General features: G+C 47.4%; 1 protein-coding gene across 2 annotated transcripts in view; it reads right to left on the bottom strand.

The window, feature by feature from the left end:
• Positions 1–14,461, bottom strand: part of HABP2 (hyaluronan binding protein 2) — a 34,345-nt gene extending 19,884 nt beyond the window's left edge. The window contains exons 1-2 of one of the 2 annotated variants that reach the window (XM_045506633.2): positions 14,283–14,461; positions 2,065–2,101 (exon numbers count right to left, since the gene is read on the bottom strand). In XM_045506633.2, coding sequence (XP_045362589.1) covers positions 2,065–2,101; positions 14,283–14,351 — 106 coding nt within the window. In that variant the 5' untranslated portion in view covers positions 14,352–14,461. The remainder of the gene's footprint in view (positions 1–2,064; positions 2,102–14,282) is intronic. The other variant, XM_010969827.3, reaches the window with a different exon arrangement.
• Positions 14,462–15,717: the final 1,256 nt, after the last annotated feature.

Genomic DNA, 15,717 nt, shown 5'->3' on the forward strand with positions numbered 1-15,717 from the left:
ACAAATTCCATCAAAGTGCAACCCTCAGGTGAAATTAAATCAGACACAAATAGGGGTGTTTTTAGACCCTAATCTGATCTTTGCAGAAAGGCCCCATCCACTACATCTCACCCTGCTCCACAGCTAGAAGCTGACAGAACACTTCCAGATGGATTCGGAAGCCAGGGGGGTCTGCTCACCAAACTATCAGAAACTACTGGCAGAGTTCTTATAAAGCCCAGAATCTCAGAATGTTAAATCTCACACTCTCCACTCCCTACTAAGTAGTTTTTTTAGCCTGTGCTTAAATACCACCAGTGATGGAGAACTCACTACCCTCCAAGAGCCCAAAAGCCCATTCAAATTTTTGGACCACTCTGATGGTGAGGAAGATTTTCCTGTTTGCAGATCAAATCTGATCCTGTAGTTTCCAGTTCATTTACTTAAAGTTAAAAGCCTTACTGACACATAGACTGTATCCACTCCCTTTTCTGTGATCTCTGTTCAGTAGGGCCACTGAGTACAGTTGTTCATGTTGTTCACTGCATAATCCAGGGTGTCATAAACTCAGAGTCATTGTAGATGTCTTTTACAACTTTCTGGCAGGTAGTGGTAAAGTGTCTTGAGGTAAGTGCACCTCTTAATTTCCACAGAGTGCACCTCATGGACACAAGGTGGAGGATGCTTTTCAAATACTTGAAGAGAGTGAGGTCCCTTGAGTCTTCAATGCTCCTCTTGCTTCCTCTGTGCGACCCCACAGTTCTGCAGCTCTGTCTCTTGGGCACCTAGACCAAGGCAGCCCCTTCAGTGATGCCTGAGCAGTTTGTGCTGCAGCCTGGGGATAGGACAGCTCTTCCCATCTCTTGGCTTTGGACCCTCCCTGGATTTCAAGTGTGAATGCTGGTTTGAAGCCCCCTGAAACACGATTCTTCCAAGGAACTGAATGATACGTTATTGAATTTAACACTCTACTTTGGGGAAAGACACAGATCCTTTCTAAACCCTCCACACCATGTTCATGTATATTTCTATCCAATTCCACAAACATTGCCTGAGCACCCAGGGTGGACAAGGTCCAGGCATCACTTGCCTTGAGCTGGCACAAGTCTGTCTGCCCATTCTCTGGCTTTACTGCCAGAGAATATTGACTGTCAAGCTGAATATGGCCCAGTGCTCACCATTTTTGCTCCAAAGAGACCCTTGATCCAAAGTTTAGACATGACTGCAATCTCCACTTGTTGTCTTCCTGGCTCTTGTCCTCTGCAGGTGACCAGCACAGGTCACTACCAGTGAGGGATGCTGTCCTCTGCCCCAGTGGAGTAGTGAGTAGGAGTTTCTCCCTTGGGTCTCAGAGCAGCAAAGGGAGACTCAGACCCAGAGACAGAGACCGAGATGGATAATGTGGCAGGAAGCAGCAGCTCTGCTCAGCCTGGGCACGGCTGACGGCAGCAGGCAGAGGAAACAGGACAGGGAGGAGGGGAGAGCTGGGTGGGTGTGTCTGCGACAGAAGAGCACCCAAGGAAACAAACCGGGCAGAGGGGACAACAGTGGGGATGCTGGTGGAGGGCCATCAGCAGTGGGGGGACCAGCCTGGGGGCTGCCTGCATCAGCAGTAAGGAGCTGGCTCTTCCCCAAAGTGGGTGGAGTGAGTATGGTGGCACAGGGCTGGCCGGCCTGGAGCCGTGGCTCAAGACAGCCTCACTTTGCCTTCACCTTTTTATCTCTTCTCAGCCACGAACGGGCTGTGTGACCTGGGGCAGGTTGCTTCGCCTCTCTGGGCCTCAGTTTTCTTCTCTGTCAGATGAAGGGGTTTAACTGCTTCAGCAGCTTTTCCCTTGGGGTCCTGAGACTGAGCAACAGGGGTGCCCACAGGTAACTCAAAAGTGTGTGAAGCATTGTCTGTGTGCATGGACACACAAACACCCAGGGGTGTGTTTCTCTGGGAAAATTCTCAAAGGGGTCTGTGACACTTCCGAACCATTGGAACCCTGAGGTCCTGCCCACACTCACATGTGCAGGCCCCCTTTCCTCCATCCCAGAACCAGCCCGTGAGGGGGGCAGCCCCAGGGTGGTCCGCACACTCACCTGGGTCCGGGTCTGTGAGCAAAGACATCAGGGAGAACTGAAAAACAGAATGACAGAGCGGAGCAAGGTTGAGTCCTCTGAGCTGGCTGGCGCCTTCCTGAGTTCCTAGGAGTTCAGTGGAGCCTTTCCCAGGATGGGGGTTGGGGCGGGGGGTTCAGATCCTGGGCACAGGGGCACTGGATTCATTCTGATGGCTGGAGAGTGGGGGGGAGGCGGTGGGACCTATTTGAAGATATCTTCATTCTTCCTGTGCTGACTGAGTGTCCAAAACATCTCCCTTTCTCCCCAGTTCTTAGAGTTCTAACCTATTGTCCTGCTGGAACCTGGCCGCCCAGGTACTGACCATCTGGTCAGTTACAGTGATCAGCACGTATAGCACGGCTCCTCTGCCAGGCTGTACGTTGTTGCATTTTAACTCTTATAACAACCCTATGAAGAAGCTTTTATTAGCTTGTTTACAGATGAGAAAATTAAGCTCAGAGATCTCGCAGTTGTGACAGGATTCTAGTCTAGGTGATTGTTCCTTAAGGTTGGAGATGGACAGATGCTTTAAAGTCTCCAATGATTCTATTTTTCTTGGAATAAAATACAAACACCTGCCATGACCTGTAAACCCCCTCCCATACCCTTCTGTCCTGCGGCTCCTTACTAAACTCCAGCCACATCTGGGTTCAAAATGGCAAGCTCCTCTCACCTTAGGACCTTTGCACTTGCTGTTCCCTCTGCCTAGAAAGCTCTCCCCTGTGACCATCACTAGGTCTCAGCTTAAATGTTATCTTCTCAAGGAGGGTCTTCTCTGCCTCCCCTGTCAGTATGATACCCCCCATTGTTTTGTCTCTGCACCCATTCATTTCCTCCATGGTCCCCATTATAGCGTGTAGTTTGATGAGTTAATAGGCATGCTATCTCTTGCACCAAGCTCGGCTCTCCAGAAAGTTGAGGCTCTTGCGTATTTCATCACTGATGCTTTTGCCCAATACTGAGCATAGTGCTTGGCACATGGCATGCCTCGAAAAGTTTTGCTGAAAAAATAATGATAGGAATAGTTTTTGTTGTTGTTGCTGTTGTTTTTTGTTTGTTTGTTTTAGAATGCAATCCTTACCAGAAAAAGGAATTTTTACTCCTTATTTTTACATTTGACTGTAGTTTGCTCTTAAGCCTTAATTTTATTATTTTTTGTATTTATATGTATTTTTTATTGAAGTATATTCAGTTTACAATGTTGTGTCAATTTCTGGTGTACAGCACAATGCTTCAGTCCTACATGAACATACATATAGTTGTGTTCATATTCTTTTTCACCATAAGTTACTACAAAATTTTGAATATAGTTCCCTGCACTATACAGTATAAAGTTGTTGATTATTTATTTTATATATAGTAGTTAGTATCTGCAAACCTCAAACTCCCAATTTATCCCTTCCCACTCCCTTCCCTCCTGGTACCCAGAAAGTTTTACTCATTTAATAACTGGAATATTTTCTTTTACTTAAATCAAGGGTCAGCAAACAAAGGCCCTTGGGCTGGACCCAGCAGTTGTGCTTTTGCCAATAAAGTTTTATTGGAACATAGCCACGCCTATATTGTCTAACTCTGCTTTTGTGTTGCAATGGCAGGGCAGTGGTGACAGAGACAGTGCAGTCCCAAATATTTCCTGTCTGGCACTTTATAAAGTTTGCTGCCCTCTGACTTAGAAAACAAGAGTTCTAGCCCCTGACAAGGTTCCCTTTGGGTCTCTGCGGCCGGAAATCTGCCATCAGTGTGATGTCTCTTCCTGGTGCCTAGTCTAGGCATTTTGGTATACTTCCTTCCTCTACCTCAGCAGAAGTTCTAATTTTCTGTTTTACTGTAGCCTTCCCAACAGTTTTGGGGTAAAACAGTAAAAAGAGAGAGTGCAACCTGACATGCTGTACCAAGGACACACCGTCAGCCTGCGGTGTTCTGGACAAAAGTGCATATCCTGAGAAACACAACAGATCCAAACCGTGGGCGTTCTACAGAACAACTAGCCTAGAGTGCAAAGTTGTCAATGTCATAAAAGACAAAACCGATGAGAAAACTCTTCTGTATTAAATGCAACTAGAGAAACACAACTGAATGCAGGGTGAGATCCTTGATTGGATCCTAGATTTAAAAAAAAAGAAAGCCCTAAAGGACATCATTGGAACAATTGGGAAATTTGAATATAGACTTATGTTAAGAGAGTACTATTGTATTGATGTTGAATTTCTTGAGAATGACAATGGTATTGTCCTTATTTGTAGGAAATGTCCTTATTCTAAGAAGATGCTGAAGTAGGGAGGGGGAGGTCTGCAATTTAGTTGTAAATGATTCAAACCAACCAACCAAGGAAACAAACAAACAAAACAAACATATACATGAGCGATCCTGACAGAAGGCAGTCGTGGCAAAATGTGTTGCATCTATCTGGATGAGCGATATTCAGTGTATCATTCTTTCCATTTTTCTGGAGTTTCGACAAATTATAAAATAAAAAGCTGGGGAGGTGACAGGCATGCAAAGAAAGGGAGCGGCCATTTGATGTCTGGATTATGTCTGTTCAAATGCATCAAAATTCCCCTGCCCTGTTTCTGCAGGAAATGGGATGAGGGGGTGGGGTTCTGTTTGGTGGGGGGTTGATAGTAGGGGAGGGGTTGGCAGAGGAAGGGCAGGTTCAGATCTCAAGGGTGTTCCTAGGACCAGGGTGCTTGAACGAGGAGCATCTGATGTCGACACCTCTGGGCTTGAGTGCCAGGCAGATGCCAGAGACAGGGCATGAGGGGACCCTGAGGATAAATGTTACACCTCCTTCAGTCTCACCCTCATCACAGCCAATCAATTCCGCCTTGGTCCTAGTCCTTTGCCCTGCCTCACTTTCCCTCCACAGAGCTTGTCTGGGGGGCAGGGTCTGTCCCTCTCTATCTGACTTCTTCCAGCCCTCCAGGACCTGTGCCAAAGCCAGAGCCCCAAATCTTAGCTCTAAACCAGATTCTGAGGGACAGCCAGGTGCTGCGCTGCACATAGCCAGAAGGTGGCAGACGTGCCCTTCCCAGGAGTTAGAGCTGGAGCCGGAGCTGAATGTAGCTCAGAGGGAAACCAAACAAAAGAAAGCAGAACCTTCCCGGGCTAGGGGGCCCTTCAGATCCCGCGGGCTCTCAGGGAGTCTGGAGCAGCTGCCGCCCAGCTGTGCAGCCTGGGCTGCACGTCAGGGGGTCCCAGGGGTCCGAAGCAGGCCCACTCATTTTGTGAATCACCAGATCCACCCGCAGAAAAGAAGCTTTAGTGAAATGTGAACCCCAGGCTGGATATATGGGGGGCTCGTACGGGAAAGGCCAGGCCAATAGCCAGTTATTTGTGCCCTATATTTGGATCCTGAAACTAACCTGGGTGATGGAGAGGGGGTGGGGAGGGTGGATAGACACAATACTTGCCTCTTTCATCCCATTATTCCATTCTGTTTTCCCACAGAGATAGGGAAATGATAAGAACTCCTGCTCCTGGGACTTGCAGGTCCATAAGGGATGATCATCAATGCCAAAGGAGGAGGAGGAAAGGACAACTATGATCTCCATTCACATTTATTAAGAGCTGACAGTCGCCAAAGACTGTGTTTTATGTGCATTTTGTCTCATTTATTGTACACTCCTTGATAACTGAGGTACTATAATTATGTCCATTTTAAAGGTGAGAAAATAAGTTTGCAGAGATTAAGTTGTGCAAAGTAACTCAGCTAGTAATGCTGGAACCAGGCTAGAATGGAGCCAGTCTTACACCGGAGGGAACCACAGCATACAAAACATGGTAGTGAAAGAATGGAGAAGGAAATGGGAGAGCTGCCTAACCCTATGAGAGGCAGCGTATTGAACTAGGTGAAGAGATAGGCCTCTGTTCTTGGAAAGCTTTGCAAAAGGCTTGTGCAAACTAGCCCAGGCCTGGCAGACACAGAGAAGCCCACTGGGCTCCAGGGACAGCTGGGAAAGGTACGAAAGTCAGCGGGAGCCTCAGCCAGGCCAGTGTGGCAAACACATCTTAGCAAACATCTCCACACAGTTCGAAAGGCACACAAACCACTGCCTGCTTAGTCCACCATGGTTAATTCCTATTCTCAATGGGGATAAAATAACACGTGGTCACAACTGCCGCAGCTTCTCTTAAGGAGCTGGAAATAGCGCTTCTTGCATGTGGAAATATAAATGCTTTGCAACAGATTCGGAGAGACTCCTCTGGAGCCAACTTTGGGTCCATCTGCTCCACAACTGGGCTGTCACAGTGGGTCCGAGGCTCAGGACGCTGGCCTTCCCCAGTTGGGAGCAAACCCTTAGCAATGCTAATCTCCCCGCAAGTTACCAGGGAGCATGCCTTATGATCTCATGTCTGCTAGGCTGAGGTTGGCTAGTGGGAAAGGCAGGGCGGGGCACAGAGAGAGGGCGCCTGCGTCTGAGACTTACTGATTTACAAGGTAATCTCCTTGGTGTGCGGGGCATTGCCCTCTAATCTTTATCTGCACTATCTTTAATCTAGTGATTGCTTCACCTCAGCTTCTTCCCCTACCTTTCACAATTCTAAACCTTCTAGAAAACAAACAAACAAACAAAAAGGCAGAGGCTAAAAGTCTGCATTGATGGGTTCCAGGAATTAACTGATGGAAAATGTTCTGAGGATTGGGAAATAGCCAGGGGAGAGGTGGGGCAAGACCTGGACTTTGGGGCCAGAAGCTTGACTCAGAGTGAACAAATAGCAGGAGTCTTTCACCTGGTAGGTAAGAGACTGGGATTCAAGTTTCAAATCCTACTCGTCTCTTTCTCTGTGAATGCTCTACCATGACTTGGTGGTAGACCAGATGTCACTGTACACCAGGGAGGACAGCATTGCTCCTAAAGACAGCTGGGGAGGAGAGACCTCTGCACCATGGGCAAGCGAAGCTCCAGCTGCTGGACTGGAAGACGGGCCATGGACAAGAGTGCACAGCTCAGAAAGGCCAGTCCCTGCTGCTGGACAAAGAGCTCAAGGTTAGGGTGAGAAGTAGAGGTGACAGAGGACGGGGCTGCCAGTATCCCAGTCACCAGCCCAACTGCTACCTCGTACCATCCTCCTGCTCTGGCCCTGCTGCGAACATAAGCTATGTCATGAGATGAATAGTTATGCAAAGCCACTCGGTCTTTTTTGGAACAAAAATTGCAAAATACATACCACATAATACTGTTCATTTTAGCCATTTTTAAGTATACCATTCAGTGGCATTAATTACATTCACAATGTTATATAACCATCACCATGATCTATACCCAAAACTTCATCATCTCCAACATAAACTCTGTACCCATTAAATAATAACTCTCTCTTCCTTCCTCTTCCAAGCCCGAGTAACCCCTATTCTGCTTTGTCTCTACAAATTTGCCTGTTCTAGGTGCTTCATGTAAGTGGGATCATACAACATGTGTCCCTCTGTGATTGGATTTATTTCACTATGCTTAATGTTTCCAAGGTTCATCCATGTTGTTGCATATATCAAAATTCCATTCCTTTTTATGGCTAAATAATATTCCGCTGTATATCACAATTTGTTTATCCATTCATCTGTTGATGGACACAGGTTGTTTATATCATTTGGCTATATGGATAACACTGCTGTGAACATTGGTGTACAAATACCTGTTTGAGTCCCTGATTTTCATCCTTTTGGGTAGATGCCCAGGTGTGGAATTGCTGGGTCATACGGTAACTCTAGGCACACTTTTTTAGAATCCACCCTACTCTTTCCCACAGTAGCTGCACCATTTTACATTCCCACCAGCAATAAATGAGGGTTCTGATTTCTCCACATCCTCACCAATACTTATTGTTTTCCATTTTTTAAAAGTTCTAGCCATCCTAATTGGCGTGAAGTGGCATCACTTGGTCCTTTGTAGTCAAAAGGAATCTTGTCCTTGCTTTTTTGGCACACAAGCCATGCAACGCTGTCCCGGGATTGGCAGCCTCGCTGTGGCTTGGCTTTAATCTGAGGCTCAGGGCAAGGAGGGAGAGCTCTCACAGGGATATTTAGAGGCCAAAGGAGAAGGCATGGGCCAGCGGGCCCTGTGGGTGGTTTCCTTCTTGGGAGCCTGGGAGCCGCTGTGCACAGGACCACAGTGATGGCCAGGGGGCGCTGTGAAGAGGAGCTGGCCTAGACCCTTTACGCGCAGAGGAGGGTGCTCAGGCCCAGCAGGGTGACACGAGCAGATTGGGGCAGGGGGCACACCAGGCCAGATCTCCTCACTCTGGCCAGTGACCTGTGTCCGGCTCAGAGCCATCTGTGCAGATCTCTGCCCAGTTAATTACTGAGAGCTGGACTGCAGCTACATGAGGCCAGCAAAGATGGGCCAGGGCAGAGAGAAGGGTCCCCTTTGCAGACCCTGAGAATTGCCATTTTAAAAAACTGAAGTCTAGTTAATTAACAATGTTGTGTTAGTTTCAGGGGTACAGCAAAGTGATTCAGTCATACATACACATACACATCTTTTTCAGATTCTTTTCCATTATAGGTTATTATAAGATATTGAATATAGTTCCCTGTGCCACACAGTAGGTCCTTGTTGTGTATCTATTTTATATAGAGAATTTCCATTTTTATCTGGAGAGCTTTAGATAAAAGTTCAGATCCCTGGACACCCCCTGTAGAGGTTGTGCTTCCAGAGGTCTGGAGTGGGCCCAGACATGCATTTTCAACCCTCACCCAGGTGGCTCTGCCCTTGGCCACACTTTGATTTGGTCTCTCTTAGGTGAGGACTGCCTGGCCAAGGAGATTGGTGAGCCTAGATTTGCTCCTGTGCAAATTACTGAATCGCTCTGTGCCTCAGCCTCCCCAGTTATAAAAGTAAGAATTCGCTCACCCAACTCAATGTTTGGGTCAGGATTTGTCTTCGCAGGGGGAGTACAGGATTTGCAATGGGTTACTCTTTGGGTAAGAACTTGTGAGAAATACCAGTACAAATGGGTCACCCCAGGGACCTGGGGAGAGGGGGCTGAAGGTTAGGGAGTGACATCATCCAGGGTAAGGAGGCTGGATAACAACAAACACTTGTTTCTGGATGCGATCATGCCCTTGGGAGCCCTTTGAAAAGGCAAACGAATGAACAAAACAAAAGAGCGGGTTGGGGTTGAGCCTGAGTCCCCCCCACATGGATATAAGCCCCCAGATTCACCTCCTTGGCCAGTTGGCCTCAGCAAACAGCCCAGGGGTTCTCCGGAAAGTAACTTCCCACCGATGGGAACCAACTCCACCCCTGAAGCTGTCTCTACTTCTGTGTTCTCTGCAGTGTGGGCCTTGAACCACTGCTGGTACCCAAGCTGATGTGGGCAGTGCCTGGCCAGGGAGCGACATCACATCCTAACACCACGTGAAAAAGTCATTCCCTTCTGAGTTTTGCTGTCAGCTCTTCCAGTCCCGTCACAGAGGCAGACTGGGGCGCTGCCGCTAAGTCCCTGTCCTCAACCTCTTGCCAGTCTCCCCTTCTAACGAGGAGAACGCAGGCTTCAGCTCGGAGTGTTAGCATGACAGCTGCAGCCAGTTAGAATTCAATGGCATTGTTTCATTTTCTTTGATTTTTCCCGTTTACAGTAGTGACGGTTTCCTTTAAAAATTAATCTGTTTAGGTAGAGGAAAGATGAATCTGTTTAACAAAAGTACTAAGAATCCAGTTTGGGCTTTGGCAAAATTTCTGAAGATGGATTCATTTATGGCTAAAGTTTTGAAATCACTGAGCCAACTGGTTAGCCATCTAGCAAGACCCGATCCTTCTGGTGCTGGAGAGGAAAGCTTCAGAGATTGTTAAAAAAAAAGCCTCCAGGTAGGAGTGGCTTCTTCTCTTGCCTGAAGTCGGAGTCTGAGGCCACTGACCCTTTTGGAAAGCCTCACTTGTTTTGGGGAAGTGTCTGGCATGGCAACCACAACCACAGTGGTTGTGAGCACGGAACAGGCATTGGACAGACCTAGTTTAAATCCCAGCTCCGTGACCGCCCAGGGCAGCCACTGAGGCAGATTACTTAACGTTTATAAAGCTTAGTTTCTTACCTGTAACGTGAGGATGACTGTGGTCTCTACCTCGTGGGACTATTGAGAAGCTTTAAATGAGATAATAACCATAAAGTACACAATAGCTGACACTTGGTAAAGTCCTAATAAACTTACTAAACCCTCGCTGCTATGATTGTAATTATGAGCCACTATTGTCAATGAGTTTGAGTTTTTTTTCTCCCACAAACTGTGGAGCGATTGAGGAGAGCTTGCTCAGCACAGACTCTTCCTGGAATTTGTCTGTCGGGTCACAAGTACGTCACACCAACCCCCTCCCCCCATTTTTCCTGGGATCTTTGCCAAGTCCTAAGCCAGGAACCCTTGTTATATTAATTATGAAGAAAAGGCATGTTTTATTTAAAATCCCGGCTGCCGAATATTCTGCCATGCTGTTTCTCTGTGACAGCAGAATTGTTTTGCATTTAGAAAACCCTAATGAATTTAAAGTAAAAATATATCTGTGCCTATATACACATGTGATTTCCTGAGACCTGATTTCCCTAAGTACCAGTGGACGCTGCCAAAGCTCATGAGTTGGACTTGGGCTTGGAATCAGTGTTTCTTTTTCTTTTCTTTTTTTTTTTTTAATCTGTAAGAATGTGCAGGGCAATTCAGTTCCCCTCTTTTCCATAAGACTCTGTGGGTTACAGCAAGAGGGAGGGCTGGCTCCTAGACCCGAAAGAGAGACTCTGACATTCTGGAGCGTTGAGGCTTTGAAAGGGTGGCTTGTGTCTTTCTATCAAAGGCCTTGTTTTGTCCTGGGGACCAGGCAGATTTGGATGCTGGAATTAATCAGATGCTCAGCCTCTTGGCTTGACCATCCAAAATTATCTCTAATACTTGAGCATCCACAGTGTTCGTGAACAATAACCAGACAAGTGCGTGCACACTCTCTCTCTCTCTCTGTTTCTCTCTCTCTTTCCGAGGTAGAACCAGGCGGATAATGTGCAGTCCTAAGCGGGGATGGTGTCAAAAAGTGGAGGGTGCTGGGGTCTGTGGGACCTGGGGGGCTTCAGCTTCTCCTCATAATGAAGCAGTCGCTCCCCCTCTCCTTGGTGCCACACAGGGATGTGAGCCCCGTGTTACTGGAATGTCTCACTTTCAAGAAAAGCTGGAGCAAGGGGAGGGCTGGATTGTTATGTGTAATGTTCTGATCCTCCAGTGTCACCAAGCAATTGAAAGGAAAGGAAAATACTCTTCAGGATGAACTTTTTTACCTGCCAAACAGGGCTCAGCTGTGAGCAGAACGTACCCCCCGAGCTGACAACTTGCAGCCTCTGGTCTCAGCAAACATTTTTGTGGCTCTAAACCGAGAAGGATGCCAGAGTTCCAGAGTTTGGGGGTTTAAACTCAAGGGTTTAAAAAGCTAAGAAATGGGAGCAAACACACATTTTAATTGTAAGGCCCCTTGTGGGGGATGGGCAGAGAGAAGCAGGGCAGGGCTGACAAGACTTGTCCTCTGGCTTCTGACCCCAAGGAGGTCAAACTCCATTATGGCTGAGCCTGGTGGCACCCCAGATCACCCTAAGGACCACAGTGAGGAGAGATGTCTAAGCCCTGGGGACCGGGCACATCCCTCACACAGCTGGGCGGGCCTCATGTGTTGGGTGAGGAGTCGTCAGAGCTGGGTCTTCATCCGGGCTGGGAAGTTAGTTCAGCATTTTTGGGCTTGTTTTTCATTCCTAAAGTGGGGATAACCACACAAGGCTGTGCCGGGGATGGGTGTTCAAAACCAACAAGTAAGGGAAAACACATCTAGACCAGACTAGGAAGGCGCTATGAATGATCTCCTGGAGTTCGTGGCGATAATATTTGACCTACACCTTTTTGGGTCATGGATATCTGGATAAAAATCTAAGTTAAGGATGAGCCCATAGAGGAGTCACCATAATGTTTGCTCCATGATCTGAATTCATAAGAGAATAACCAGGCATCTTTCCAACGGGCAGCACACAGAGACCCTGTGGCTGCTTTTCTTCAAAGTTTCAGGAGCACATGGGGTCCATCATGCTCCACCCTGCAAGCAGGCCCATCCTAAAGGAAGGACCACGCCTCTGAAGCTGTGCGGACCAAAGAAATCTCATCGTCAGTCAGGGCCCCAGGCGAGAGGCCTTATCTAGACAGAAGGACACTAGCACAGTCTGAGACTCAGCTCTGCCACTTCCCAGCTGTATGACTCGAGGGTGTGTTACCCAGATCCTTATCCATAAATTGGAAGCAATGACGGTACCTAGGGTCCGTTAGGGTCCTTCTGGAGATGAACCAATCCATCAAAAGCATAGAGCCTAACACATAGGATTTCTCATTAAATGGTAACAGTTGGTAATTATTTTTAGCTACATGGGGCAGGAGAGGCCACTCAGTCCATCTGGCTATGTGGCTCCTTCCTTCCTGATAATGCCCCAAACTCTCCAAAGCAACTGAGTGACCGGCCACTTTCCCCCTTATGTCTGTGCACTAGCCCGTGGAACGCAAGCCACACTCCCACCCACCTGTCTGGCGGTAAGAAAGCATTCCAAAGCCCTGAATCCTCTCTTTGGAATTGACTAAGCTCATTGCCTGAAGGCTGTCTTGTATTTTCTCTTTTATCCATTATTGACTTATAATTTCATTGCTAACCCTAAAAATTCACTGGGGCTTGCAAAAAAGGGACATGGGGGGACCATTATCTTTTGCTAAACTTCAAACAGACTGTGCCAGCTCTCTACCTTGCCTGCAAACTTTAGGATCTAATTCTTTCTAACTGGTACTTTCTCTGGGCCCCTAGTAAACCTCTGATAATTTCTACAGCTTTTCTCTAGACCTGTGGTATTTCTGCTGGGTCTTGGCCCCAGACATCCAACAGCAATGATGCGGGGAGTTTGACCACAGTTGGTGATGGCGGCCACACCACACACAAAAGTCATCATTGGAAAAGAAAACCCTTTCAGAGGTAAGTCACTTGGCAGCTCAATCTGGGGCTAAGGTGGGTGTCTGTCGTTTTTAAAGCATGCTAATCAGAAAACCGGGTATTTAATCTGTTCTCTGCAGGAAGAGCTCCATGGTAAAATGGGAAATAAGATGGAAAGGTGTTTAATCAGATAAAGAGGTTATGACTGTGATTTCAGTTCTCATCCCCTGCTTGTCCTCGACACCAACCCTCCCACCCCCCAACAAAGGGGCGCATGCTCTGATTTTTATATAGAACTTGTGTTCACTTTGAAAATTTTAAGGGAAAGGAGCTGACATGTATTGAAAGCCTCATGCATCACCCTATTTAACTGGGTGTCACCCTCCCCAAACCTGTGGGAGATTATCACTAGGTTTGCAGTAGAGGAAACTGAGGCCCACAGAGATGATGTTATTTGCTCCATGTTCTGTGGCTAGAATGTGGCAAATCTGAGCTTCAAACCCTGGGCTCCCGAGCCCAGACCACATCCAGCATGGAACTCCAGGAGGTGTGATTTCTGGTGAGATCGCCCTCTCGTGGGCCCACAGAAACCCAGCTAATTCACGTGGACCACAACGGCACACAGCAGGAGCCGACATCTCCACAACTCATCTGCTCCCAAGTGTCTTGAGTCCCCCGTGCAAGACTTTCCTTCCCTGCTCACCACAACCCTCTCTTGGGCCCCTGCTCAGGCTGTCCCGTTCACTACAGCCACAGTCACAGGGTGATAAGAGAAAAATTACTGCACGCAAAGCTTCTCTCCAAATCGAATCCATCTAAGTAAACCTGTTGCCAGGATCACTGGCATCCAGCAGGGTTCTCCTTTAGGGCCAGAGCATGGAGATTCTTGCCTTAATGTCACCCCAAATGGCTGGACACCTGGGGTATGTGTGCCAGCATGTGCAGAGAGTTCGAGGCTTTCACTGGCTTTCCAAATGGGTCTCTGAGATCCATGCCCGATCACGACGCCCTGCCTTAGCAGATTTTCTTACTGCGAAGTTGGAAAGTATTCAGGGAGACTTTGCTCCGAGAGGGCTCAAGTCAATTGCATGGCTCCATGCAACTGGCCGCTTAACAGCAACCAGCATCACAGACCTGCTTGTAATCAGGGCATATCCTACCTGGCAACACCAGCCTTTCACAGATAAAATTTCTCACCGTCCCTGGCCCGGCTGGTTTGGTCCTCCTAATAACCCCAGCGTCTCTCCACTATAGATATTTGAAAAGAACACTTACCCCGAAGGCTGTCTTTCCCGCCAGAACCACTAACAGCAGAACATGGAGATCAGACATTCTGGCAAACATCTTTGTAGTTTAAGAACTCTTGTTTTGCTCTAAATAAAATTTCTTTTGTTGTCTATGCCTTTAGGGGGACAAAATGTCAGTCTCCAAGGATTCAGGAACAAATGAAGAGGATGCAAATTATTAACTAGGCATCAAATACTGTTTAATGTTTAATGTTTTGCAAACCAACTATCTTGATTAAACAAATGGTAACTTTGGGGCTGGGCTGAGTCATGGGGTGGTTTCTTTTCTGGAGAGAAAGTCTCCAAAGAAAGCGGCAGAGATAAAGTGCCCCTGGCTCCTGGTGGGCAGTGGAGTGGGGAGCGGGGAGCGGGGAGGGTGCTGTCGAGTGTTCAGTGCAGAAGTTCCAATGGTTAACTAGCATCCCAGCTGAAGGATCAGGTGAGATTTCTGCCACCGGCCTCCGACATCGCTGATTTGAACAGAATATTAATAGAGCTCTGATTCATCAAATCTCAAACTGAATTAAGGCATGGATAGGCTCCTAATAACATCACGCTCTATGTTCATGAAAGATAAAGGATGCAAAACTGCTATTGACAAACATTGATTCTGGACCCTTTGAAGTGTTGCCCATGGTTGCTTGTTAGCTTCAAAAGTTTTCTTTTAAATTTCATTACATAAGGTTCTAACTTTCTAATTATTTTTTTTTCCCTTTCATTGGAGTCTTTCTTTGATCAAAAGCAGGGGAAAAAACCACGATGTTCATAGTTGGGGCCAGTTGTTTCCTACGTTCCTTTCTTAGCCGCATGGGTTGCAGGTAGGGCTGTATAAAGCAACAGTTACCTACGAAGCATGGGTTCTCATGGATACAGTTCATGTCTTTAATAGGCATCTTCTTGGGCTCCTGTAAACACCTGATTGCCCACAGCCATTTATGCAAGGGCTCTGGGAATCCTCCCGCTAAGTCCTGTATCCAGCACCGACTGAGGCAGGTGCTCACCTGGGCCCCCTGTTCATTCATCTGCCAACCCTACTTGGCACAAGCACTTGGACTGTTCAATGGCTGCTTCCACCTTTAGAAGCCAGGTTGCTGGTGATGGACGGCCTTACAGGCACCAGGCTGGGAGAAGGCCGGAGTCAATGCCCCAGCCACCAGATAGATGGCCATTGAGGGACAAACCAAGTCTTGCCATTTTACCTCCTCAATCATCTCCAGTTTGTCTTTTTGTTCTCCACCCTATTTTAGGCAGCCATCAACTCACTCCTGGTCAGCATCCGTTTGATCCTTTAACGCATGCAGACTTCTCTGGAAGAGATCTTCCCTAACCTTACCCTTTCCTTCCCCTAATCCTTACTCCACCCCTAACTCTGTTCTTAACTCTAACCCTAATCACTCTTTCGCAAGTTCACGTAGTTAACTCAC

This window comes from Camelus bactrianus, chromosome 11 (genome assembly GCF_048773025.1).
Source record: "Camelus bactrianus isolate YW-2024 breed Bactrian camel chromosome 11, ASM4877302v1, whole genome shotgun sequence".
Lineage (NCBI taxonomy): Eukaryota > Metazoa > Chordata > Mammalia > Artiodactyla > Camelidae > Camelus > Camelus bactrianus.